Source organism: Bos indicus x Bos taurus, chromosome 29, assembly GCF_003369695.1.
Source record: "Bos indicus x Bos taurus breed Angus x Brahman F1 hybrid chromosome 29, Bos_hybrid_MaternalHap_v2.0, whole genome shotgun sequence".
Lineage (NCBI taxonomy): Eukaryota > Metazoa > Chordata > Mammalia > Artiodactyla > Bovidae > Bos > Bos indicus x Bos taurus.
In genome coordinates, this window is record NC_040104.1 from 10,084,494 (window position 1) to 10,111,054 (window position 26,561).

General features: G+C 49.7%; 4 protein-coding genes across 14 annotated transcripts; 3 read left to right on the top strand and 1 right to left on the bottom strand.

The window, feature by feature from the left end:
* The first annotated feature begins 1,131 nt into the window (after window positions 1–1,131).
* Window positions 1,132–16,494, top strand: BSCL2 (BSCL2, seipin lipid droplet biogenesis associated). Of its 8 annotated transcripts, XM_027531425.1 has the most exons (13): window positions 1,875–2,282; window positions 4,124–4,330; window positions 5,843–6,159; window positions 7,394–7,475; window positions 10,834–10,977; window positions 11,678–11,812; window positions 12,001–12,098; window positions 12,670–12,811; window positions 12,953–13,019; window positions 13,201–13,281; window positions 13,379–13,459; window positions 13,586–14,623; window positions 15,149–16,494. In XM_027531425.1, exons 2-12 carry the CDS (start codon window positions 4,244–4,246, stop codon window positions 13,726–13,728), a joined length of 1,377 nt encoding a protein of 458 aa, XP_027387226.1. In that variant the 5' UTR covers window positions 1,875–2,282; window positions 4,124–4,243; the 3' UTR covers window positions 13,729–14,623; window positions 15,149–16,494. The 8 variants fall into 8 exon arrangements, with proteins under 8 accessions (XP_027387223.1, XP_027387225.1, XP_027387226.1 ...); XM_027531422.1 differs by lacking the exons at window positions 1,875–2,282; window positions 15,149–16,494 and adding an exon at window positions 1,132–1,217 and having other exon boundaries at window positions 13,192–13,281; window positions 13,586–13,828; XM_027531424.1 differs by lacking the exon at window positions 15,149–16,494 and having other exon boundaries at window positions 1,808–2,282; window positions 13,195–13,281; window positions 13,586–13,828.
* Window positions 2,222–4,918, bottom strand: GNG3 (G protein subunit gamma 3). Of its 2 annotated transcripts, XM_027531432.1 has the most exons (4): window positions 4,737–4,918; window positions 3,518–3,737; window positions 3,020–3,119; window positions 2,222–2,750 (listed from the first exon to the last, which is right to left on the bottom strand). In XM_027531432.1, exons 3-4 carry the CDS (start codon window positions 3,116–3,118, stop codon window positions 2,622–2,624), a joined length of 228 nt encoding a protein of 75 aa, XP_027387233.1. In that variant the 5' UTR covers window position 3,119; window positions 3,518–3,737; window positions 4,737–4,918; the 3' UTR covers window positions 2,222–2,621. The 2 variants fall into 2 exon arrangements, with proteins under 2 accessions (XP_027387233.1, XP_027387232.1); XM_027531431.1 differs by lacking the exon at window positions 4,737–4,918 and having other exon boundaries at window positions 3,518–3,986.
* Window positions 13,843–16,494, top strand: LRRN4CL (LRRN4 C-terminal like). 2 transcript variants are annotated; one of them, XM_027531430.1, is made up of 2 exons: window positions 13,843–14,623; window positions 15,149–16,494. In XM_027531430.1, the coding sequence occupies exon 2, from the start codon at window positions 15,154–15,156 to the stop codon at window positions 15,850–15,852; it is 699 nt and encodes a 232-aa protein (XP_027387231.1). In that variant the 5' UTR covers window positions 13,843–14,623; window positions 15,149–15,153; the 3' UTR covers window positions 15,853–16,494. The 2 variants fall into 2 exon arrangements, with proteins under 2 accessions (XP_027387231.1, XP_027387230.1); XM_027531429.1 differs by lacking the exon at window positions 13,843–14,623 and adding an exon at window positions 14,678–15,006.
* A 6,651-nt stretch (window positions 16,495–23,145) lies between these two features.
* UBXN1 (UBX domain protein 1) lies at window positions 23,146–25,831 on the top strand. 2 transcript variants are annotated; one of them, XM_027532271.1, is made up of 10 exons: window positions 23,146–23,251; window positions 23,359–23,446; window positions 23,585–23,638; window positions 23,725–23,831; window positions 23,918–23,987; window positions 24,224–24,415; window positions 24,511–24,562; window positions 24,679–24,795; window positions 25,329–25,521; window positions 25,686–25,831. In XM_027532271.1, exons 2-10 carry the CDS (start codon window positions 23,388–23,390, stop codon window positions 25,733–25,735), a joined length of 894 nt encoding a protein of 297 aa, XP_027388072.1. In that variant the 5' UTR covers window positions 23,146–23,251; window positions 23,359–23,387; the 3' UTR covers window positions 25,736–25,831. The 2 variants fall into 2 exon arrangements, with proteins under 2 accessions (XP_027388072.1, XP_027388073.1); XM_027532272.1 differs by having other exon boundaries at window positions 23,725–23,819.
* The last annotated feature ends 730 nt before the right edge of the window (window positions 25,832–26,561 follow it).

The window sequence follows — 26,561 nt, forward strand, 5'->3', positions numbered from 1 at the left end:
CTATTAACCTCTAATCACCCCCACCCTTTCCCTAACTAGGGCTGCAGACATTCACATCTAATCTGATGAGTTATGAAAATCCAGTATGTAGAACTGAGCAGAGGCTGCTTTTAAAAAACAACAACAACAACAAACAAACATCAAGTACATTTTTTGAGTACTCCTGATTTTTTATGAAGTGTGAGCAGATGTGGAAATTTTCACTTACTCTTCTGGAATTTGCCCAACACTGTGATAACAGGAAAAGAGAGATTGTTTTATGCCCTGCTTGCCATTTTGTTAGATATTTAAATGCCTGCTATATGCCAGACACTGACAGGATGCAGAAATTAAAAAAAACTTGATCCTTCGAGGAGTTTTCAACAGGCACTAAGAACTAAGCGGGATTCCCTGGTGGCTCAGATGATAAAGAATCCGCCTGCAATGCGGCAGACCTGGGTTCTATCCCTGGGTTAGGGAGATCGCTTGGAAGAGGGAATGGCAACCCACTCCAATATTCTTGCCTGGAGAATCTCCATGGACAGAGGGGCCTGGTGGGCTACAGTCCATGGAGTCACAAAGAGTCGGACACAACTGAGCGACTAAGCACAGCACAAGAACTAAACAGGTTCCAGAACAGAATCTGGGTAGGTCCCCACTTCAGGAGGGAGACCAGGTTACTTTCTCGTTTCTTCTGCTCTAGGATGAGGGAATTAAATATCTCCAGGGCCTATTAGGGATCAGGGATTCAGCAGCAGCTCCCCAAGTTCACAGGGTACCCCTGTAGACTGTGGAGACATGCACAGGAATCTAAGTTATTCCCTTGGTTTCCTCTCTATTCTCCCCGTGCTTGTCTTCTGTGTGACAGTGTAAGGAAGCTGGGGGTGATATGCTTTCTCTAATACAGGTCACCCACGCCTACTGCAAAGCAGCTCCTACCCCTAAGTGTATCCCAGGACACAGCATGAGCTGATCTAGGTTTCCCCCCCGGAAAGGATGTATTCCTGAATGGGGGGTGGGGAATCTTAATCCACGAGAAGCAGACATCCTGAGACTACTACCTTCTCTGCCTTGGCCTTTGTCCCACCTCCGTATGTCTTTCCTTCCCTTGGAAAGAAAAGGCTGCTAGAAAAAGTATTCTGGGGCTTTATAAGCCTCTGCCAAGGCTGAGCCCAGGAGGCGCTCGTGAGACAAGCCTCTGACCGGGCAGCTTGCTGGCTGGACCACTACGAGGGGTGGTAAGTGAACCAGGGGCGGGGACATTAATCCTAGCGGATGTGACAGAGTGGGCCTGAATGGGAAGTGGGAGAATAACAAGCCCCAGTTCTACCAGGAAGCCAAAACTGAACAACTTAGGGCTTATCCAACTCCTAGGGAGAACGAGAGCCAACCAAGGAACAGCACCCCCAAACCGAACAGTGCGGGAATTGTCACACTTGTGTTTCCGCTCCGAAGCAGCTTCCATTAGGCAAGCTGTAGGGACCTAGATCCTCATAAGATGCACGCGACCGGCGCCTACTATATCGGCGTGCTTGCTGGGATTCCCTTGTCCCAAGATCCTTGGTTATAGCCGCCCGTGTGCCTTCACCCGGATCGGGTGGACGTCGGCGTCCAGCCTCCGGGTTGGGGCGAAGTAGGTATCGAGTTGGCGCGGACACAGGCAGCCATTTTGAGACAGATGAGCACGGAAGGGACCATATTGAGACCGCTGGATGCCTGGGGCCGCCATTTTAAGTATGGGCCCAGCGGAGAAGCCCTGTACGGTGCAACGCTGTGACGTGCGGCCGCCGTATTGGCGCGGGCCCCATGGCGGCGGCCATCTTGGAGGGGGCCTGCTGTGGGCGCAGCCATCTTAGAAGTAAAACCGGCCCCTCCTCAGGAACTGGAATTGAGCTCCTCCCCTCTCGCTGGGTACCTCCTGTCTTCGACTTCCCTCGGGAATCCCTTCCTAAGTTCACCCGGTTCGGTCTGTTTTCTTTTTCATTTGTCTTCATTGCGTTCTTGTGTACGTGTAGGAGTGCTCTCTGTAGCCTCTGAGTGCCTGTTTGTAACAGTTCTTCCACTTGAGACCCTTTTGCTCTCCATCCCCTCTAACCCGACGGATCTCTGATCCTAGAGAATGTCTAACGCGCTTTGACTGGCCCCGTTCCCTAGTTATGGCAAGCTTTTCTACCTATCGCACCCACCACCGAATCTATTGACTGATGAGCCTCTCCCCCCAAGAACGGTAACACAGGAGCTGTCCTCTGAGACTCTGGATGACTTTATTCTTCACATGGCTTTAGCCTCCCAATAGCTCCAAGGTGAGACTGAGAGCAAGCACCCAGCCCATCCCTCTCTCCATTGTCTGAGCAGGTCACAGAGGGAAGCCGGCGGGACGCTGACAGAGTCTGACAGCCCTTCTGTGGGTGGAGCTACGGGTGCCCCGAGTCACAGGGTGCTTTGGGTCTGCCACAGTGGGCAAGGAAATGGAATCAGCAGACAGGTGAGGGAGGGCTTGGGCTTCAGATAACCTCACAGGGTTGGGCAAGGGCTAGGGGTGGGATGCAGGAATCCTCGGGGGCTCACGACAGTTACTGACATAAATAAGGAAGGGCCCGGGAGAGGGAAAGGTGAAGAGTTGTGAAGAGGAACAGGGCAGCTCAGAGGAGAGCACAGAAGAATTTCTTCTCCCGGAAGGGGTTCTCCGAAGTGGGCACAGGGGTGATGAGGGGATCCTCACAGGCGTGGGCATCACAATAAGTCATCAGGTCTGCTGCTGCCTTGGACACCTGGGGCACAGCCAGGAGGGGAATTGTTAGCCAGAAATCCCGAAGGGGGCTGCAGCCTCCTTCCCCAAACAGATTATCTTTTGCGATCTTTAGGACTTCGTAAGACAGTCTTCCCTCAGCACCCACAGAGACCTGGAGCCAGCTTTCCTTACAGACGCCAAGACTCCTTCCATGATCTTAAGGAGTCAGTGAAAGAAAGCCTCTCTTAGCCTCAGGTTTGGGTACCTAGGTACAGCCTTCCAACTAATGGGATCCAGGGCCCCACCCACCTTTATCCGGCACAAGCTGGCTTCAATCTTAAGCTGTTCCACCATCTTGCGGGCTTGCCCAATACTCATAGTGCTGTTCACAGGGGTCTCCCCTTTCATCCTGGAGGAAAGAGACAGCTCAGAGCGTGCTAGAGGGCCCTGCACAATCTCAGCTGAAGGTCCCTTCCCCCATTACGCCTCATCAACCATTGCAAGGCTGGGTCATATGCCCTAATATTTTACTCCTCTCTTATCCCCAACCTCCCTGGCCTTTCCCATCTCCCAGTTCCTCAGCTAAGGAAATAGAGAAGTGAAGTGAGATGCTCCCAAACTCGTACAAGGGCTGGGCTTCAGATCATTAAACATATGGATGACTGCAGGCTTTACAGCCCTCAAGCTATGTGTTCCCAGCTCTGAAAACCACAACTATAAAGAGCCCCGCCCTAATGAGGAGGGCACATAACCCCCACCTGCCCCCTTGAGCCCCAAAGGGAGAAAAGCCGGATGCTCCTTACTCACCTGAGGCCACAGGCAGCGACAGTCCTGGGGAATCTGATCAGTGGGGTGCACCAAAACCTTCTGCCTGAGATGGGTGCCCCCACCTTGCAGGGAGTTGCAGCTGAGAGTATCTGACGCAGCAGCAGAGGCAGCTAATACAGAGAAGGCCACTGGAGAGGGTCAGGTCAGAGGCCAGTGGAGGGCTGGTCCCTGTTTCTGCAGCTCCAGCACTAGCTGATACCTGAAGGATGAAGGATGCTAGAAGGAGCAGCTCAGATCCTGGCATATACCAACTGTCTGGCCAGTGGGGGAGCCTGGCTGCTGCCTGCAGCCCCTGTGCACACCCCCACTGTTACTGTCTCACTGCCTGCCCTTCCCCATAGCAGGCATCCAGAGCCTGGGCTAGAGCCCTCCCCAAAGGAGCTGGAAGTAGCTGAGCCCCAGGCAGACACCCCCCTCAAATGGGGTGGTCTGGACCTGTGACAGCCCCTGCAGTGAAGTCAGTACAGACTGCGTGAGACCCTGCTCATTTGAAATTCTGACATCAGCTGGCCAGTCGCCCCCTCCATCCCTCCTCCCTCTACTCTGACACAGCATTTAGCACCTGAATCTTCGTTTCTCTTCCAGGGACCCTCCATTCCCCATATCCAGGAAAATGTGATGAGCTACAGGTTTCAGCTTCTAGATCACCACTTAACGTTCTAGCTACAAGTGGAAAATCCAAGGGCAGCAAGGTCCATCAGAAGGATGTCTGAAGAAATGGCAGACCAAAGAGAAGAAGCTGGGGAAAAAGAGGCATGCAGAGACCAGATCAAAGAATCCGACAAAGAAGAGGTAGGGGAGAGTCGGTGGGTGTTTCTGGAAATAGATGGGCTTACTGGATGCGTGTGTGTGTGTGTGTGTGTGTGTGTGTGTGTGTGTTGGTTTGAGAGATTGCCTCTTACGTCTGCAGCGTTGTGCGTGGTGCTGTGGGGAGTGCAAAGATGTGCGCAACACTGACCCTACCCTCCGAGGAATCTTGTTTAGGGTGAATAGACACATACAAAATAGAAAGAGCCACCCACCAAGACCTAGTCTAGATAATGCGCTGTGGGAACTCAGAGAAAAAGTCTGGTTAGGGTCGCAGGAGGTCGATGACGCGTCTTTAAAGCTGGAGACAAGTCACGGGCCTGAAATGCTACCACTCTTGTCAGCAGGTGCCAGCCAGCCCGCCGGGGCATCACGCAAAATTCCCAGGTACCTGCAGATTGCAACGTTCTCGGGGTGAATGCTCTCTGCCTTGGAAGCCCAAGGAGATGTGCGCAATAAAAATCAGCGCCTGTTAGACGCCCGCTTCTCCCCCATTTTGGGGTTAAATGATAATGAAGGTGTAGGCGGAGTGCCGCGATTGCGGCCTCAAGGGGCTGGCTGGGAGGGATGCTGCTGACTCATAGCATTTCCTGGAGCATATCTTGGAGCCTAGAGGGAGATGCCTATCCGCTTTGGTTTTGGTTACCAAAAGGGGAGGGGGCAACGGACCACGGGGAGGGAGAGAGCCGGCGCTTGGAGGTGGGAACCTGGCCTCCTAGAAGGCCCCGCCCCCTGCGCTGGGCCCCGCCCCGGACGAACCCCGCTCCCCTGCGCTACAGAGGCGGCCGGCGGAAGGGGGCGGGACTTCCCTGGGAGGCGGAAGAGCCTTCTCGCCGTTGCCCTGGCAGCGCGCGTGGCTGGTGAGTCTGCGGAGCCGCGGCTGCGGGCTGGATGGTTTCTATGGTGGTGCGGTTGCGTGGGGACTCCGGGCGCCGTGCCCGTCACCGAACCGGAGGGGTCTGGCGGGGAGCGGCCGTTGGCCGCAGGACACCCTGCCTGGCGCGGTCTTGATTGGGAGCGAGCGCAGCTCCAGGAGGAGAGAAGCAATTTGGGAAGCAATAGTGGCTGCGGTGAGGTTGCTGGCTTTGAGTCCAGCTGTGCGACCTTAGGCAGGTCGCGAACTCTCCGTGCAGCCACCTCGCAGTGTGGAATCGTGTGCATAAGTCCGCCTTAGAAGAATTTTAAGGCGTTCATCCTCTGTATGTAATATGTTTCTATGAATGACCATCAAAGTGGCCTGTCCTAGAATCAGGTGACCCGAGGATGGGTTCAACTGAGGAACTCTAGCACAGGGGGGTGGTGAGAAAGCTCGGTGGAGGAAGGGAAGGGATAATTGGCTGAGAAACACAATCAGTTGGAGAAAAGCCATATAAAACAAAGGCTTTGCTATGTCTTGCTGTCTCTGGTTCCTCAAAGCCTTTCTGGTCAGTGTGTCCTTTTTGTCTTCACCTCCCGCGTGAAACGAGCCATTCTTTCCCCTTCTCGGTCTTTTTCCAGGAACCACCAGCTGCTTCGTCCCATGGCCAGGAGTGGCGTCCAGGTGGCAAAGCACCTAGGAACCCAAAGCCTGAACCCGGGGCCAGACCCCCTGCACTCCCCGTCATGGTCAATGACCCACCAGTACCTGCCTTACTGTGGGCCCAGGAGATGGGCCACGTCATGGCAGGCCGTGCCCGCAAGCTGCTACTGCAGTTTGGAGTGTTCTTCTGTACCATCCTCCTCCTGCTCTGGGTGTCTGTCTTCCTCTATGGCTCCTTCTACTATTCCTATATGCCGACAGTCAGCCACCTCAGCCCCGTGCATTTCCACTACAGGTGAGAAGGGTCTTCTATCGAAGTAGAGGAATCCTGTGAGAGCATTGCTGCGAGCACCGTTGGCACTTGTTGAGGACAACCCTCTTACTTACAGACGAGGACACTTGAGCCTAGTGCACTTGTATTGATTTATAGCCCAAGGTTGGGGCAGGTCTGGGCTGGTAGGGCTCTAGGGTCCTAGTCCTGTCTATGGTTAACTGAAATCTGGTTTAAAAAAACAAAAAAAGCCCTCTCCTAGACTGTCACTATGAGGGTCAGTTCAATTTAGGCTGGATCAGACCTCTCTCAGGGCTACTGTAGACTTTTGAGCTAACCCAACCTCTCAAGTCATCTCAGAACTAATCTGGCCTTCAGTAAAGAAGATATGAGGAAAGCGGTATTTGCCTTTCACATTACTTCTTCCCACTCCTATTTGTCTGCTGCAACAGAGCTTATGAAAACAACAAGGTGTCTGGGTTCATAAACTCCGAGAGTCCTACTTGTCTGAGTCCTCAGTTCCTTCCCATTTTACAGATCCTGCCAAATTTTCTCCCCTTCTTTTAAAAATGACTACAGGACCAATCAAGAGTTGCTATTAACAATGGTCCAAAGTTGTTGTTTTTTTTCCTTTCCATGTCCTGAATCCCTGGTCATGAGCCATAATTTCTAAGGCACAGCTGCTTAAATTTTTAGGAGGCATGGATCTTATGAAAGCTATGGCCCTTCCTGTCATAAGAACCTACTTACTGATACATGCCCATGTGCAATTTTGCCTACAATTGGAAGGGTTTGTGAGTAAAGGGTTTAAGAGTAAAGATCATCTGTGGGTCCCTTTGGAGGAATTTTCTTGAACTAGGGCCCAGATCAGAACTCTGGAATCAGAATCTAGAGAGGTGGTACCCAGGAATCTGTTTTATTTTTTTAGGAATCTGCATTTTTATCAGCTTCCCAAGTAAGTCTTTAGAAACACTTAAGTCTGAAACTATTCAACTAAGTGTCCATAGGTTCCCATTTAAGAATGTCTACCTTAATGAGAAGAAATAAACACAAGTAGCAGGAAGAGAATTTAAAAGACTCATTCTAGTGTCTTGAATCTCCTGGCTGCACTTCTTCTCCGTCTCTCTGTAACAGAGAAGGATGCCTGTTCTGGAAGAAAGGATGGGGGACGGGAAAGGGAGTCCCAAGGGCCCAGGAGCTGTGTGGATAAGTAAGACAGACTATAACTTAGCAGAATATCATCCTCATTCTCATTTAGGACGGACTGCGAATCCTCCACCTCCTTACTCTGCTCCTTCCCTGTTGCCAATGTCACACTGGCTAAGGGTGGACGTGATCGGGTGAGTATGGGAACTGAACAGAGGTTTCATTAGTGCTTTGATGACTTGAAACAAGAACACTTGGGAAAGACCTAGGTACCAGGGACTGAGTAAGAGAGACTGAAAGGAAAGCTTTCAAGGAAAGGGAGGTTAAAGAAAAACTGAAGTCCAAATGAATTGAATGGGTTATTCTTTCCTCCTTAAATTGTTTCAGCCAGGCCATATCTACTAGATAAGGGGTGTTTTAGATCTAAATGAACTTAAAGAAACCAGCTATCTCACTGAACTAGGATAGAATCCACCCAAGAGTTTTGAAAGTATGTTATTAATTATGACACAACTGAGAGATATACGTAACCTTCCATTACAAAGGGTACTGTGCCAGAGGACTGGCCAAATGCCAGTATATCTTTAATAAACCTGAAAGCCCTGAGAAATGCAAAGTGGGAATGCATCCTTTATTAGGCAAGTTGGTGGAAGCTCTGCAAAAGGGTAGGATCCCAGAACACTTCAGAAGGACTTTGGAGGATCAACAGTGTTTCTGGTCACCAGAGGATTTTGACTTGTCAGCAGCATAATGAGAAATTATCAATGGGCAGACTAAAAGTTTAAAAATCATTTGAAAATGATTTTTGAAAAATTGTACTCAGGAGGATACTGACCTGAAGATAGAAAATATGGAGGATAGAATAAATGGTCATTCTGAAGGGAGGAATGTAAGCTATAGAGTTTTGGACCCCTTGGGGTTGACAATGCAAATAACCCGGAAGACTGTGTATCTTGTGATATCTTCCAGTGGACCACCAGAGTACCACTATCCAGAAAACTTACCAGGTGGGATGAGTGGATCCCAAATGGGGATTTCAAAGTGGTGAAGTGGAGAATTTCCTGGCAGTCCAGTGGTTAGGATTCCGCACTTTCACTGCCGAGGGTCCTGGTTCAATTCTGGTTCAGGAACTAAGATCCTGCAAGTTGCACAGCATGGTCAAAAAAGAAAGTAGTGGCGTGGAGTGTTGGGCCTTGTGAGACAGAGGATTATCTGTTTAGTTCTGCTACTCAGGAAAGTAATGTGGAGAGTACTATAGAATATTCTGTGAAATCATTGGTTCAATCTGTTTTTGTGGCTCAATAAAGTAATAAATGGAATATATTGAGAGGGGAGTAGAAACAAGGCCACCGTACATCTACACCTGGGATGGTGCATGCTGTTATGTGGCTTCCTGTTGTAGATCATAATGGTTGGTGACCCAGGGAGCCTAAAACCATCGGGTACCAGGCTGTTGGATGAGGAAGGAATGGAAGGATGAAGGGTGAGGCCCAAGTTCCCCAATAAGTAAAGCAGGTTGATCATTTCATTGATTTCTGGTGAACATTTTTGAATGAGTGAGTGAAATAATGGGTCTATTTTATGGGTAACAGCTTGTTTAGAAGTAGATTTTGTCCTGCTTCAAAGAGCTGACAGGATTGACGGAAATCTCTACATTGCATTAAGTAGCAAAGATGCAGTTCCTGCATTTCAGAAGAATTTGTGAAGAATTAGGTCTTCTGGAGACGATGGTGATGGTGAGGCTCAAAGTGGGAATGGAGGAGAGTTTTCTGTCAGGCAGACAAATGTGAGTAAAAGCAGAAGTCCTTCACAAGATTCTGGTATTAGCGATTTTTGGATACCCTTGGAGGAGATGACATAATTACTGGCTTAAAAAGAAAAAAGAAAAAAAATATATATATATATATCAATTCAGTTCAGTCGCTCAGTCATGTCCAACTCTGCAACCCCATGGACTGCTGCATGCCAGGCCTCCCTGTCCATCACCAACTCCTGGAGTTTACTCAGACTCATGTCCATTGATTTGGTGATGCCAACTCTAAATAAATACATAAAAATCTTCATTGCTATATAATTTGAGTAGTATACAAGTCACCCATTCAAAATGTACAGTTCAGTCATTTTTAATATATTCAGAGCTGAGCAACCATCACCATAATCAATTTGAGGACATTTTCATCACCCCAGAAAAAAAACTCATACCCACTACCTGGCAGTCACTCCCCATGTCCTTCCTGCTCACCCGGAGAACTACCTGTTTCAATGATTCAAAGAATTTAGTGAAGCAACCAGCTTAGATTCACCTGACCTCTACATGGGGATAGGACTCTCATGGGATCCATTTTTTTCAAGACAATTCAGACTGAAGGGACTTCCCTGGTGGTTTAGGGGTTAAGACTCTGCACTTCCAATGCAAGGGGTGCGGGTTCAATCCCTGGTCGGGGAACTAAGATCCCATATGCTTCACAGTGTGGTCAAAGAAACGAACAACAAAAAGCTAAAAAATAATAATTCAGACTGAAAATAAGAATGTATATAAAGAAAGATTTTGATCAGTGGATTTTCACCTATTACTCTAGGGATAAAATGCTCAAAGTACCTTCATAGCAATAAGTCTAGATGTTTCACTATTAAGGTTGTGTGCATTTGTGCTAAGGTACTTCAGTCTTGTCCAACCCTGTGGAACCCTGTAGACTGTAGCCCACCAGGTTTCTCTGTCCATGGGATTCTTCAGGCACAAATACTGGAGTGGGTTGCCATGCCCTTCTCCAGGGGATCTTCCCAACCCAGGGATCGAACCTCGGTTGGCAGATTCTTTACCATCTGATCCATCAGGGAAGCCCTCACTATTAGGCTTAGGATACTCTTTTTAAAAAAAATTTTTTTTTCTTTTAATCCATTCCCTCTTTGGTTAAAACCAAAAGCTTTACCATCACCCCTGGAATCCTTGTGGATCACCCTGAGGGGGTCATGCACAGGATAAGCATAGTCGAATATAGGATTAGAGGAGTATAGGAATGGTCAGGAATAACTAGGGTATGTTTGGTGGCAAATCTTTAATCTTTTGAGGTTAATACCAGTGAAGATGCCTTCCCACTGTGTCTCAGGGTTCTACCAACAGGACCAAGGTAAGGGACCCAGAAGGACAGAGTTACTGTGGGAGAGCTGGCTAGGGAAATGGTGAGTGCTTCTGGCACTCTGCTAATTAGTAATGTAAGTGAAGGCAGGCTGGGCCCGAGGGGATGGCCTCATGGGGACAAAGAGGCCTGAGTCACAGATGGCCCAGTTAGCAACATGACGGTTCACTTTTGGAAAAGAAATGTGACACAACTTTTCTCGAACAGAGTGATTCAGGAGTGTAGATACTGAGGACCTCAGAAGTGGGAGGGATCCAGCTACCAGAAGGGGGCAGCAGGTTCTTGGGAAGAGGGAGATTTGAGAGGCCTGTTTTGATAGCGGAGGGAATCGTATTTGGAAGGGTAGCCGGGAGGTGGGACAGGGACAGTGCAATTAAAAAATTTTTTTGAAAGAGATGCCGTCCACCTTGGGCAGGTACTGATGTATGGACAGCCGTACCGCGTTACCTTAGAACTTGAGCTGCCAGAGTCTCCTGTGAATCAAGATTTGGGCATGTTCTTGGTCACTATCTCATGCTACACCAGAGGCGGCCGAATCATCTCCACCTCTTCACGCTCCGTGAGTGTCAGTGGCCTGTCCAGGAGGTTGTGGAGAATAACAGATGTCCGAGTATCTGGGTGGGGCTTCAGGAGAAAACATTCTGAGGTCTGAGACACAGACACACCATAGCAAGAGGTGTCAGTTTACCAGATAAGCACCTCCTCCTGCCGCCAGACATCCGATGAGCACATCCATCTTTGAGTGGAGCCGCCCTGAAAACGGGCTTTTTTGGAGCCAGACAGACCAGACTCCGTTCTTAATTGTCAACAGAACCGTCTCGTGAAGCAAATTCCTGAATGTCCACGTGGGAGAAGAAAGCCTCAGATGGTACACTGGCACGTGTACTGGTTCCAGTGTACCAGAATAGATGGTACACTGGTCTAGGTTATAGAACCATTCTGGGGAAAGGTAGATGACAGATGGTGTGGGGCTTCACCTGGGAGGCTTTCTTAGAAGAGGAGACTTTGTTGTATTGGAATAGAGACATGGTTGGGAAGGGCAGGCCAGGGATGCCTTCAAACTTTTGCAATGAGGGGGTCAAGACTTGGGGCGTGGTCGGAAGTGAAAGGGACTAGGGGACCTAAGGAAGAAGCCGCCTTCATACCCTGCTCAGGGGTGGTTTTGAGGGTAGGCACCCACGCCCAGCCTCTACTCCCTGTTCAGGAGTGGTTTTGAGGGTGAGCGCCCGTCCCCAGCCTCTCTTCCCTGGCCCTGTCAGGTGATGCTACATTACCGCTCAAGCCTGCTCCAGATGCTCGACACGCTGGTCTTCTCGAGCCTCCTGCTGTTTGGCTTTGCGGAGCAGAAGCAGCTCTTGGAGGTGGAGCTATACCCAGAATACAGAGAGAACTCGGTAAGGAGAGGAGAGGAGGAGGACAGGAGACAGCCCTCCCCACAAGCCCAGGATTTTACCTGAGGAGCTTCCGGGCTTGGGCAGGAGGGACCACGGTGGAGGCTGGAAGCAGGCCTCAGACTGGGCTGGTACGAGTGACAGCAGGGTCCTGGCCTGATGTGCCGCCGCCACCGCCCCCCTGCCCGCAGTACGTGCCGACCACCGGAGCCATTATCGAGATCCACAGCAAGCGCATCCAGATGTACGGAGCCTACCTCCGCATCCACGCCCACTTCACTGGGCTCAGGTGAGGCAGTGCCCACGTGGGCTGGGCAGCTCTCCTGGGGCTGTCCTTAAGAGGGTCCTAAGCAGAGGTGATGGATTTTACCTGGGCTACAGGTTCTCAGCCCTGGCTGCACATCACATATCAGGAGCCTGGGGAACTTTTAGAAAAATACCGATGCCTGGGCCCCACCCTCAAGACTAGGATTTGTTACAGTCATATTTGGCTGCCAGACTTTTTTTTAGCATTTATTTATTTGGCTGTGGCAGCTTTCAGTTGCAGCTTGTGGGATCTTGTTCCCTGACCAGGGATCGAACCCAGGCCCCCTGCTTTGGGAGTGGAGTATTAGCCATTGGACCTTAGATAGGGAAGTCCCCAGCCATCAGACTTTCTGAAAGCACCCCCGGGGGAGATCATGTGCAGTCAGAGTGGAGAAATGCTCTCTTGAACCACTGGCTCAGTGGGTGGGAGGCAGAGGGTGGAGACCAGCTCTTGCCAAGCTCTGGTGAATTGCCCTAGAAATTACTTCTGGGAAATGAGAAGGCTGGTACTCCCTGGTAGCTGCTACTCCTCTCCTGCCTACTCCCTGCTTCAGGTACCTGCTGTACAACTTCCCGATGACCTGCGCCTTCGTTGGTGTCGCCAGCAACTTCACCTTCCTCAGCGTCATTGTGCTGTTCAGCTACATGCAGTGGGTGTGGGGGGGCATCTGGCCCCGACAGCGCCTCTCTTTGCAGGTCTCAAAGGACCCCTTCCTCTCCCCTTCATGGTTCTTCTTTGGGGAGTGGGCCGGGGCGTGTTGGGCGCTGGGGTGGAAGGGCCCAATCACTCTGGTGAGGGAAGGCAGTCCTTGCTGCTCAGGAGTTTCCCCTCCACAGGTAAACATCCGAAACCGAAAACGTTCCCGCAAGGACATCCAGCGAAAGGTCTCTGCCCATCAGCCAGGTAGAGGTGATAGCTGGGGGCTGGGTGAGGGGGGGCTCCTGTGCCATCCAGAATGAGGCTTTAGGTGCTCACCTACTAAGCTAAAGGTCAAGAGAAAGGTGGATTGGGGTGAAGTTGGCACTGCCATCCAGGCACAGCCACCCTAGTCCTGCCCTATCCTCTACCCCCTTTGGAGGCACAGGGCCCCAAGGCCAGGAGGAGTCCCCCCAGCTGTCACCTGTTACAGAGGACGGTGAGAGCCACGCGGATCCCTCTGGGACAGGTACAGTGCAGCTGCCCGACCCCCTTCCTGACTCCTCCTCAGTCCTCCCCTTCAGCCTCTTCCAGACTAACCTCTGCCTTCCCCCCTGGGGCTGCAGAAGGCCAGCTGTCCGAGGAGGAGAAAACAGAACAACAGCCCCTGAGTGGCGAGGAGGAGCTGGAGCCCGAGGCCAGTGATGGTGAGGGACCCTGTGCGGCAGGACCCCAGGGGGCATGTGGGCAGGGCGGAGGCTACCTTGGGCGGGGCAGGGACCCCTGGTCTGGAATTTCCCCTTTAGAATTTGGTTTTCTCTCCCCTGGCCCAGGTTCAGGCTCCTGGGAAGATGCAGCTCTGCTGACGGAGGCCAACCTGGCTGCCTCTGGCTCTGCCCCTGCCCCAGAGACCGTGGGCAGCTCGGAGCCCTCTGCGGGCTCTGTCCGACAGCGCCCCATCTGCTCCAGTTCCTGAAGCGAGTAGGGCCGAGTCCCCATATTCTGGCCCTTTCCCACCTGCTCCCTTTCTCTCTCTGGGGCTCCCCCAATAATAAACTATTTTCGTGCCAGCTGCCTCCCTGACTCTGAAGTGGATTCAGGGTCATTTAAAAACCTGGTATTCCCTAGGCATTCCCCGCCCAGGCTGGAGGAAGTTTTCTTGTCAGGGGCCACAGATGCAGAAGACCTCCAGGCCCTGGACTATTTTAGGCACAGCTGTTTTCATTCATCAGCCTGGAAGTCCAGGGAGTGAAAACCTGCCCACTCGGTCCTCTCCCTCTGGGGAGGGGGATAGCATAGGGTGGGGCTGCAAAGCTGGGATACATCATTCTGGCCTCCGCACCCCTCCCTTTCTCAATCCGTGGGGAGGCAGAAGACAGGAAATGACTGCCATGGATGTGGTATGATTTTTTTACTGAAACAGCATTTTGTGGCCTAGGCCTCATGCTGTCCGTAGCTGTTTTCCTCTCTGATACCAGCCAGGTGGCCCCGTCCCTTTCGCTCCTCTCCTCACCCCTTCACATGACTTCAGCCTTTGGATTCTCAGCCCCTGGCTGCTTTCCACATTCCACTGCTCTTTCAGAACCCAGGCATCCCGACCTCCAGCTGAAACCGTTGCATGTGGCTCCCCCACCCTTGGCCCCGTGACTCAGGCCTTCTGAAGGGACCAGCCCTCTTCTTGGCACTCACCAGGGAGGGGAGCAGGGGAAGGGGGGCCAGGTGGTGACATCACAGTCAAGGGGTATAAAAGCTTTGGGCCAAAACAGAATTGAAATTGAAGACACTGACAGAACGTGACCGCACAGCCTGTGTTCCGGGGGACCTCTTAGGAGCCCCAGCCTGCTACTCGCCGCATCAAGGCCTACCTGCTGGTAAGGGGGTGCCTGTGAGATAGAAGTGTGGAGGGCAGGGAAGGACCAGGCCTTCGACAGGTGGGGAGGGAGGGCTCCAGGGCCTCTGTGTTTCTCTCTTCTCCGTTCTAACTTCCATCTCCTTTCTGGCTTTGTGCATGTGTCGCTGACTAGCTGGTTGCTCTGAGTGGCAGCTGGTAACCATTCCACCTTCCTTACCCAGGCGGTGTAAATCATTTCCTCCTCTTCTCCTCCCCAGCTCCCCCCAGCACTGTTTATTCATTAACTATTTCCAGCGCTTCACATGTTGCTGATCGCACCTCTCTCTGTTGGCTCAGACCACATTTCATTCTTTTCCCCAAAACCAAGCACATAAGCTGTTCAGAAGCTGGACGGACACATGGGTGGGTCGGGGTCGTTCCCACCTCTTGCTTGTTCTCCGGGTTCCCTGTCCTGTTTCCCTTTGCTTACAGGTTTTGTTGAGGGACGGGGGGCCTGCAGGGTCTGGGGGCTGAAGAGCCTTTATCCTTTCACCTTCCCTTCCAGATTCCATGCCGCACTCTCCCTGCCTTCTGTGGCTCCTTGCTGTCACCTCCCTGGTTCCCGGAACGCAGCCCTTGGTGGCCGGAGACTTGGAAGGAGACGAGCTAGATGAGACACCGTTACCGGCCGTCCCCTGTGACTACGACCACTGCCGCCACCTGCAGGTGCCCTGCCAGGAGCTGCAGAGAGCCGGCCCGGCAGCCTGCCTGTGCCCCGGCCTCTCCAGCGCCCTGCAGCCGCCGCACCCGCCACGCCTGGGGGAGGTGCGCGTGGAGGCCGATATGGGCCGCGCCGAGGTGCACTGGTGTGCCCCCTCCTCCCCGGTCAACCAGTACTGGCTGCTGCTTTGGGAAGGCGGCGGGGCTCCGCAGAAGGGGCCCAGCTTCAACTCGACAGTCCGCCGAGCGGAGCTGAAGGGCCTGAACCCTGGGGGCGCATACGTCGTCTGCGTGGTGGCCGCCAACGACGCGGGAGAGAGCCGTGCTCCCGGGCCCGGGGCGGAGGGCCTCGACAGCGCCGATGGCCCCAACTTAGGGCCCTGCGGCCGGCTGACCGTGCCGCCGCGGCCTCTCACTCTGCTGCACGCGGCCATGGGCGTGGGCTCGGCGCTGGCCCTGCTCAGCTGCTCCGCCCTGGTCTGGCACTTCTGCCTACGCCAGCGCTGGGGCTGCCCCCGCCGAGGCCGCCCCAGCCACGCAGGGCTTTGAGGCTGCCCGGGCTTCCCCAGGGGGAGATGACAGCCCACGAAGGCCAGACTGAGGCTGGCACAGAAGGCCGGGCACTGGGCCCTTGCTGAGTGGGTTTATGCCCCAAACTTTCCACTCTGCTCCGAAGCTGAGGTTTAGAAGGAGTAGAGAAAGCTGACAAGATCTTTTTTTAGTGGACCAGATAGTAATTTAGGCTTTGTGGTTCCAGGGGATAAAATCACAGATATTGTGTGGGTACTTACATAACCATGTAACAATTTAAAAATGGTTCTTAGCTCGTGGGCCTCACAAATCAATCTACAACCAGGTTCCACGTGTGGGCCCTGTCACTGTGGTGGCTTCCCATGGGGTTTTGAGAATCAGCTGCTGTGGGAATGGGAGTCTGGGGCTAGAGACCACACCTCACCTGCTGCCTTTTGCTTAGATAGTAAGGATGCACACTGAGTTACAATCTGCTGTGTCTTAAGTCGGGTAGAACTAAGTGACTGACATGGGGTGGAGAAGAGGGTTGTCCAAGTGGCTGTCTGGGACAAGCTTGCTTATAAAAATATATTAATAACAAAGGATTTTCCCTCCCCCCATTTGTGTTTACTGTGTATTATCTGTGTTTGTTGTATAACATTAAAGGAAATGTAAAAGGAAGACCTTTTCATTTGTCATGATCCTTTTTGTTTAAACTTTTTATTTTAGAGTATAGCTACAGCCCATGGGGTCGCAAAGAGTCAGACCCGACTGAGTGACTGCACTTTCAAAACATAGCTATCATGATCTTTTTCAATTCCCTGTCCTTGGGACTTAGCTGGCAGCACAGTGGATAAGAATCTGCCTGCCATGCAGGGGACATGGGTTCGATCCCTGGTAAGATCCCACATACTCCAGAGCACCACAACTAGAGAGTAGCCCACCCCACCACACGCTGAAACCAGAGAAAGCCTGCGAGGAGCATCAAGGACCCACAGCAGCCAGTAATAAGTACATACATTTTCAAAAAAATTTTTTTAGAAACCCAGGCCCATTCACTGGGAAGGCAGAATCTTAGCCATGGGACCACCAGGGAAGTCCCTTGAGTTTATTTTTAAATTAGCTGGATGTAGAAAAGTCTAGGTTGCTACAGAGTTTATTCCTCACTTTTACTGCTCTTAAATCTTTAAAAAATTATAACATATTTCAAGCAAAACTTGATAAAAGGAGAGTTCTCCTCAAGAGGTAATTACCTGCAGCAGAGCAAATCTTTCCCTAAGCAATGGAAATACATTCTTGATTTCATTCAATATATTATAGACAATGTGCCATTGGTAAATCACAGCCTTCTTGGTTATGTGAATGGCCTAACTTTCCATTGGATGATGCTCCTTAACTGACACTTCCCATGGCTCCTTGTTAGAACATTTGTCTTCAGTGTTTGCTATGGACATCCTTGTTTGTTGGCATATCCTCACATGATTAGGTATTTCCACAGGGTACTTACCCAGAAGTAAGTGAGAGAGGTAGTACTATACAATTTAGTCATTCTTCTCTTTTTTTGTTGTTTAGTCACTATGTCGTGTCCAACTCTTTATGACCCCATGGACTGCAGCACACCAGGCTTCTCAGTCCTTCGCTATCTTTTAGAGTTTGCTCAAACTCATGTCCATTGTGTTGATGCCATGCAACCATCTCATCCTCGGTTGCCCCCTTTTTCTGCCCTCAATCTTTCCCAGCATCAGGGTCTTTTCCAATGAGTAGGCTCTTCGCATCAGGTGGCCAAACTATTGGAACTTCAGCTTCAGCATCACTCCTTCCAATGAATATTCAGGGTTGATTTCCTTTAGGATTGACTGGTTTGATCTCCTTGCAGTCCAAGGGACTCTAAAGAATCTTCAGCACCACAGTTCGAAAGGGTCAATTCTTCGGAGCTCAGCCTTCTTTATTGTCCAACTCTCGCATTCATACATGACTACTAGAAAAATCGTAGCTTTGACTATACGGACCTTTGTCAGCAAAGTCTCTGCTTTTTAATACACTCGCTATCTAGGTTTGTCATCACTTTCCTTCCAAGGAGCGAGCACGTTTTAATTTCATGGCTGCAGTCACTGTCTGCTGTGATTTTTGGAGCCTAAGAAAATAAAATGTCACTGTTTCCACTTTTTCCCCATGTATTTGCCATGAAGTGATGGGACTGAATGCCATGATCTTAGTTTTTTGAATGTTGAGTTTTAAGCCAGGTTTCTCACTCTCCTCTTTCACTCTGATCAAGAGGCTCTTTGGTTCCTCTTCACTTTCTGCCATTAGAGTGGTATCATCTGCATATCTGAGGTTGTTGATATTTGTCCCAGAAATCTTGATTCCAGCTTGGCATTTTGCATGACGTACTCTGTGCCAGGGTTCCCTGGTGGCTTGATGGTAAAGAATCCGCCTTGAATGCAGGACACCTGGGTTCAGTCCCTGGGTTGGGAAGATCCCCTGGAGGAGGGCATCACAGCAACCCACTCCGGTATTCTTGTTTGAAGAATCCCCAAGGACAGAGGAGCCTGGCGGGCTACAGTCCATGGGATCGCAGTCAGACACAACCGAGTGACTAAGCATGGCACAGTACTCTACATATGTTAAATAAGCAGGGTAACAATACATAGCCTTGACAAACTCCTTTTCCAATTTTGAACCAATCTGTTCTTCCATGTCCAATTCTAACTGTTACTTCTTGACAACAGTTTGTCTGGTATTCCCATCTCTTGAAGAATTTTCCAGTTTGTTGTGATCCACACAGTCAAAGGATTTAGTGTAGTCAACGATTCGGAATTGATGTTTTTCTGGAATTCTCCTGATTTCTCTATGATCCAACAGATGTTGGCAGTTTGATCACTGGTTCCTCTGCCTTTTCTAAATTCAACTTGCACATCTGGAAGTTCTCAGTTCACCTGCTGAAGCCTCACTTGTAGAATCAGCATTATCTTGCTAGCATGTGAAATGAGCACAATTGTACAATAGTTTTAACATTCTTTGGCATTGCCTTTCTTTGGGATTGGATGAAAACTGATCTTTTCCAGTCCTGTGGCCACTTCTGAGTTTCCCAAATTTGTTAACATATTGAGTGCAGCACTTTAACAGCATCATCTTTTAGGATTTTAACTCAGCTGGAATTCTGTCACCTTCACTAGCTTTGTTCATAGTAATCTTCCTAAGGCCCGCTGGACTTCACACTCTAGGATGTTTGGATCTAGGTGAGTGACCACTCCATCATGTTTATCTGGGTCATTCAGACCTTTTTTGTATAGTTCTTCTGTGTATTCTTGCATACATTCTTAATCTCTTCTGCCTCTGTTAAGTCCTTGCCATTTCTGTCCTTTATTTTGCCCATCCTTGCATGAAATGTTGCCTTGGTATCTCCAATTTTCTTGAAGAGATTTATAATCTTTCCCATTCTATTGTTTTCCTCTATTACTTTGCACTGTTCACATAAGAAAGCTTTCTTATCTCCTCTCACTATTCTCTGGAACTCTGCATTCAGATGGATATATCTTCCCTTTTCTCCTCTGCCTTTCACTTGTCTTATTTTCTCAGGTATTTGTAAGGCCTCCTCAGACAACCATTTTGCCTTTCGCATTTCTTTTTCTTGGGGATGGTCTTCATCACTGCCTTCTGTACAATGTCCATAGTTCTTCAGGCACTCTGTCTACCATATCTAATCCCTTGAATCTATTTGTCACCTCCATTGTATCATAGGAGATTTGACTTAAGTCATACCTGAATGGTCTAGTGGTTTTCCCTACTTCCTTCAATTTAAACCCGAATTTTGCAATAAGGAGCTCATGATCTGAGCCAGGGTCAGCTCCCAGTCTTATTTTTGCTGACTGTATAGAGCTGCACTATCTTCAACTGCAAAGAATATAATCAGTCTGATTTCAGTCTGACATCTGGTGATGATTCTGTGTAAAGTTGTCTCTTGTGTTGTTGGAAGAGGGTGTTTGCTATGACCAGTGTGTTCTTTTGACAAAACTCTGTTAGCTTTTGCCCTGCTTCATTTTGTACTCCAAGACCAAACTTGCCTGTTACTCCAGGTATCTCTCTCTTTTTAAAAAAACAAAAAACACTTATTTATTTTATTTGGCTGTGCTGGGTCTTAGTTGTAGCATGTGGGATCTAGTTCCCTGACCAGGGATCAAACCTGGGCCCCTTGCATTGAATGCATGGAGTCCCAGCCCCTGGACCACGAGGGAAGTCCCTCCAAATATCTCTTGACTTCTTACTTTTGCATTCCAATAACCTATGATGAAAAGGATATGGGAATGACAAACCACTCCAATATTCTTTCCTCGAGAACCCCATGAACACGATGAAAAGACAAAAAGATATGACACTGGAAGATGAGCCCCCCAGGTTGGTAGGTGTCCAATATGCTACTGGAGAAGAGGGGAGAAATAGCTCCAGAAAGAGAGTTGAGCAAAAGCAGAAACAACGCTCAGATGTGGATGTGTCTGGTCATGAAAGTAAAGTCCAATGAGTAGAGGACAATATTGCACAGGAACCTGGAATGTTAGGTCCATGAATCAAGGTACATTGGACATGGTCAAGTAGGTGATGCCAAGAGTGAACATCAACATTTTAGGGATCAGTGAACTAACATAGACGGAAATGAGCGGATATAATTCAGATGACCATTAGATGTACTACTGTGGCCAAGGATCCTTTAGAAGAAATGGAATAGCCCTCACAGTCAACAAAAGAATCTGAAATGCAGTACTGGGTGCAATCTCAAAAATGACAGAATGATCTCAGTTTGTTTCCAAGGCAAACCATTCAACATCACAGTAATCCAAATCTATGCCCTAACCACTAATGCCGAAGAAACTGAAATTGAATGGTTCTGTGAAGAGCTACCGGAGAAGGCAAAGGCACCCCACTCCAGTACTCTTGCCTGGAAAATCCCATGGGTGGAGGAGCCTGGTGGGCTGCGCCCATGGGGTCGTGAAGAGTCCGATATGACTGAGCGACTTCACTTTCACTTTTCACTTGCATGAATTGGTGAAGGAAATGGCAACCCACTCCAGTGTTCTTGCCTGGAGAATCCCAGGGACGGGGAGCCTGGTGGGCTGCCATCTATGGGGTCGCACAGAGTCGGACACGACTGAAGTGACTTAGCAGCAGCAGCAGCAGCATGAAGACCTACAAGACCTTCTAGAACTAACATCAAAAAAAGATATCCTTAAAAACAAAAAAAAAAGATATCCTTTTTAAAAAAAAATATTATTTTTTTTAGGGGGCCATGTTCTGCAGTATGTGGGATTTTAGTTCCTGACCACGGATCGCACCCATGCCCCCTGCATTGGGAGCACAGAGTCTTAACCATTGGACCACCAGGAAATCCCTAGTCATTTTTCTCTTATTGGAACTCTAGAATAAATTTAGAATATATTTGCTATCTAGAATATACTCACCACATTGCCACAAATTCTTTATGTACATTTGATTCCTGTATTTCCTCAGCATTTCAGTTCAGTTCAGTTCATTTCAGTCGCTCAGTCATGTCCGACTTTTTGCAACCCCATGGACTGCAGCACGCCAGGCTTCCCTGTCCATCACTAACTCCTGGAGCTGACTCAAACTCATGTCCATCAAGTCAGTGATGCCATCCAACCATCTCATCCTCTGTCATCCCCTTCTCCTCCTGCCTTCAATCTTTCCTAGCATCAGGGTCTTTTCCAACAAGTCATATACAAATAATGAGGGTCTACTCCCTCATTTTTTTCATAATTTTTCTTACCTACTATCTTATTATTAAAGACTCACTTTAGAGACTTCCCTAGTAGTCCAGGGATTAAGATCCTACACTTACACCACAGGGAGCACAGGTTCGATCCCTGGTCAGGGAACTAAGATCCCACATGCCACATGCCTCGTGCAGCAGAGCCAAACATACAAAAACAAAAAACCATGAAGACATGCTTTACATACACTCTCACTTAATTCCTATCACAATCATTCCAAGAGATGGTGTCACTTTTTCACAAATGAGAAGCAAGCTTGAGGTTCTCAACACTTTGAAGCTACAAGTCAGGATTTCAGCCCAAATTGCATCAAAAGCTGATGCTCTTGACTCCACTACAGAGAGACAGCACAGCTTAGCTGTTTGATAGCGCACACTGCATGGGTTTGAATCCTAGCTCTCCTACTTTGTCAGCTCTGTCACCTTTGGTAAATTAGCTCACCTTTCTGTGTTTGTTTCCCGTGACTACTAATAGTATCTACTCATTAGAATTATTGGGATGATTAAATATTAATTAACCATATAAAATTCTCTAGTGCATCTATTATCAATATTAATAACTTTAAAATATTAGTCTGCCTCTAATAAACATTTAAAAATAAGTTTTAGGGACTTCCTTGGTGGTCCAGTGGTTAAGGCTCTGTGCTTTCACTTCAGGGGCCACAGGTTAGCTCCCTGGTGGGGAACTGAGATCTCACAACCTGTATGGCTTGGTCGAATAAACAAATAAGGAAAATAAAAGTGAGTTTTAACTTAGGCGACCTAACAGCCTAGGTAGCAGTGGAAAGCTAAGTAAACAACAAGACTACACAGCAGGGGGACAAATGCTAATAGAGAAAATAGTGGTGCTGGGAGATAGAGATGTGGTGGTCAAAGCACGCTTTCTTTAGAAAGCAAACCGCAGGAGCTTCTATCGTGGTTCAGTAGTTAAGCTGAGGCACTTTCATCACAGGAATGCAAATTTGATCTCTGGTCCGGGAATTAAAATCCCACAAGCCATGCTGCCCAGAGAAAGAAAGGGTCTGTTTTGCAATCTGCACAAGTTACCCTCAAGCAGTGAAAGATGAACTCCGTGCTAACTACCTTTACCCAGTGCAGCTTGCCAGACACCTAAGGTTGGTGCTATTGTTATCCTCACTTTATAGATGGAGAATTAACAAGAGACGGCAGGAGGAAGCCATTTAGGTGACTGAGGTATCATGGAGAAGTCTTAACCGAGGAGGTGATGACAAGATCTGTTATTACGTTTTGCAAAGATCCCTTGTGGCAGTCGAGCGGAGGATGGCTCAATTCTCCGGAGAGGATGAATAGGTCAAAGGGTGCATACATTTCTAAGGCTCCTGATAAACACTGCTTGCGGTGTGCTTAGGGGCCATCTGGGGAGCTGTCTTCATTCGCCCATGGGTTTCAGGACAGCATCGTTCTTTTTCTCTAGCACCAACGGGCGCCCGTACTTGGGCAGGGGAGTGTTGGCTGCCTCCTAGAATGCGACTCCCAGGCACCGCCCATTCGCGTTCTCTCAGCAGCGCCAGGCCGGCGTTTCTGGCACTCGGCGGCACCCGTCCACGCCCGCCCCCACGTGACCCAAACAGATTCGGGCACTTCCGTCTCGCCTAGGCTTTCTTCTCGTAGGTGTCCGCGGCTGGTCCGCAGCCGGTGAGTGAGCAAGCACCCGGCTGGGGCGGTCGCGGGCAAGGTTGGGCGCTGGTGGGAGGCGCCTCGCGCTGACTCCCTTCGCCGTCTTCGCTCCCCTCTTTCCCCAGGTCCCCGCGGAAGCGGCGGTGGCGGCGTCATGGCGGAGCTGACGGCTCTGGAGAGTCTCATCGAGATGGGCTTCCCCAAGGGACGCGCGTAAGGGAGCCCCCTAACCCAGGGCCGCGGGGTCGCGCACCTGCCCAGGCCTTTACCCCAGTGTGGCCTCAGGCTCTACGCCCCAGCCTGATCGTCGCCATGGCTCGTGGGCGCTATTCACGGTGTTTCTGCCCTCAGGGAGAAGGCTCTGGCCCTCACAGGGAACCAGGGCATCGAGGCTGCGATGGACTGGTGAGCGCTCAGACCGGTGGCAGGGGACGGGGAACTGCTGGGAGGGCAGCCTGAACGTTAATCTCCCTCCTGACTTTCCCTGCCAGGTTGATGGAGCACGAAGACGACCCCGATGTGGATGAGCCATTAGCCACCCCCCTTGGACATGTCCTGGGACGGGAACCCACCCCCTCGGAGCAAGGTGGCCCCAAAGGTCCTGACTGAGGAAAACAGTGTGATTATTCAGGAGGGCCCGAGGAGGAGGATGAAAGGGTAATAATACTGATTGATTGTTTGTAGGACCTGGGTCTGCAGTGGGAGAAGGCAAACCTGTTTTGACTGAAGAGGAAAGACAGGAACAGACGAAGAGGTAGGAAGAACAGGCTCACGTTTCTGAGAGTCACTTGCCACCTCTCCCCACTACACAAATCTGGTCAAAGAACTCTCACTTCCCACGTTGTTTTTTCTTGGCCCTTTCCTTCTTTGTTTTTTTTGTATCTGTTTTGGGACTGTGTTTCTGGGTTTTGTTTTCTGAGTCCCTTGTTATAAACTCACTTTCGCAATTTATATACATGTCTCTTGAATGGTTTCCTTTCTGCAACATAGGATGTTGGAGCTGGTGGCCCAAAAGCAGCGGGAGCGTGAAGAAGGAGAGGAGCGGGAGGCATTGGAACGGGAACGGCAGCGCAGGAGACAAGGGCAGGAGTTGACAGCTGCCCGACAGAGGCTACAGGAAGATGAGATGCGCCGGGCTGCTGAAGAGCGGAGGAGGGAAAAGGCTGAAGAGTTAGAAGCCAGGTCTGGATTCTGGGAGTGTTGGGCTAAGACATGGCAAAGGAATCAAGATTTGCTTTGTCAATGTCTGACCTTCTTGTGTCCTGTCTGCATTCCAGACAAAGAGTCCGAGAAAAGATCGAAAGGGACAAAGCAGAGAGAGCCAAGAAGGTAGGTAATTGGGTGGAAATCCAGGATAGTTTAGTGGAGGGGCCAGTAAATCCCCTTTTCTAGCTTCAGAGGGCGAGGATTGGCTTAGTGCCTGATTATTGAACTTTGTCTTCTAGTATGGTGGTAACGTGGGTTCTCAGCCATCCCCACCAGCAACAGAGCCAGGCCCTGTTCCCTCCTCTCCCAGCCGGGAGCCTCCCACAAAGCGGGAGTATGACCAGTGTCGCATACAGGTACTGATTCGGATTCCAGTCTTGCTCCTGGAACCCTTTGTTGGCTTACAGGGCACCCAACCGAGCCCAGCCCAGAGCTTTTTTCAGTTACTTTTCCTTTGCCAAACCTCTCCCTTCTTTGTAAATGACTTTTGAAATCCTACCTCCTCTGCTCTGAGGGAAGATATCAAATTTCACTTGTCCCAGTCTTATTTAAACCCATACCTCTCTCTTATTCAGCAGTTGCCTTTTTACTTGTTCATAGTGTTTTCATTTAGATTATGCAGCTGTTTGCATGATGTGTGATATCTATCCAGATGTTTTATATAATTTTGCATTATGTTTTCGTTAAATTGTGAGGGAGCCAGGGGTCTCTTTGTTCATTGCTGAGTAAAGCGCATTCTAAGTGGTTGTTCATTAGGTGCTTTCAATAGTAATTATCCTGGTCCAGTCCCTCTAAGTGGAAGGAGAAACCAACTTTGCTCCTTTTTCTTACTTGCGCACCTCACTCAGTTACGATATTCACAATACTGTATCTCTCTCTTGCCCTTTAGGTCCGGCTGCCAGATGGGACCTCACTGACCCAGACATTCCGGGCACGGGAACAGCTGGCAGCTGTGAGGCTCTACGTGGAGCTCCACCGTGGGGAGGAGCTAGGCGGGGCCCAGGACCCTGTGCAGTTGCTCAGTGGCTTCCCCCGGCGGGCCTTCTCAGAGGCTGACATGGAGCGGCCTCTGCAGGAGCTGGGTATGACACGTGGGATCTGAAACCAGGACTTGGGGGATAGCGGATGCTTGAGGAGAAGGGATGCAAAGAAGGGACTTTGTATAGAGATGGTGTGAGGGCAGAATGTGGGGCAGTGGGGGGAAGCAGATATCTTTGGGTTCAAATCTGTTTTCTTCCATCTTCAGGACTTGTGCCTTCTGCTGTCCTCATTGTGGCCAAGAAATGTCCCGGCTAAGAGGCCTTTATCCCACCATCCCTCTTTGACCTCTCTTCATCTTTGATAAAGCACTGACATTGCCTTCTTAATAAATAGACTCTCCTGAGTTCTGTATGTGCCTGACTCCTTCCTGAATGGCTGGGAGAGACAAGGAAGGCTTTCAGAATAGACACTATGCTTTATGTTAAATTTCCAAGGGAGACTTGTTTCTAATCTCCACATCTGATTAGTTGTCTAGGAGGTTAAAGTGGGGCGGCCCCAGCAAAAAAGTGGGGATAGCATTTTTTGCTCTATGAGTAAGACAGTACCTAAGCTTGAAATCTTTACTAGCTATGTGCCTTGACTTCTTAAGTCTAGTTTCTTCTTTAGTAAAATCTGGATAATAGTACCTGTTATTTGGGGTTGTGGGGGTTACGTAATGCTTTAGCACAGTGCATGACACCTAACGAGTCCCCAGTTACTAGCTACTAAAAGAGTAGTTTTTAAAATGTGGCCATTCACAAAAAGTATTGAGTGCTTAATATGTACTGTGTATTAACTGAGATATGAAAGCACTATTATCTAGCAGTGGGTACAGTTATTCCATTTTAGAGACCAGACGTGAAAGCACATGACTTGTTCAAACTGACACAGGTAGCAAGTAGTAGAACCTGAACACACTCCTGGGGAGCTTGACTTTCAGGCTCAGGCTCTGAACTGCCAATGCCAAGCTCCTGCATTCTAGCCCCTCTTGCTGTTGCTGCTCACCTCATCTCCATGCTCCCTCAAGCAGCTGCCTCCTTCCTCTCATACCCTGGCTAGGAAAGAGGCCACAACTAAATTTAAAAGATCACACATGACAAAT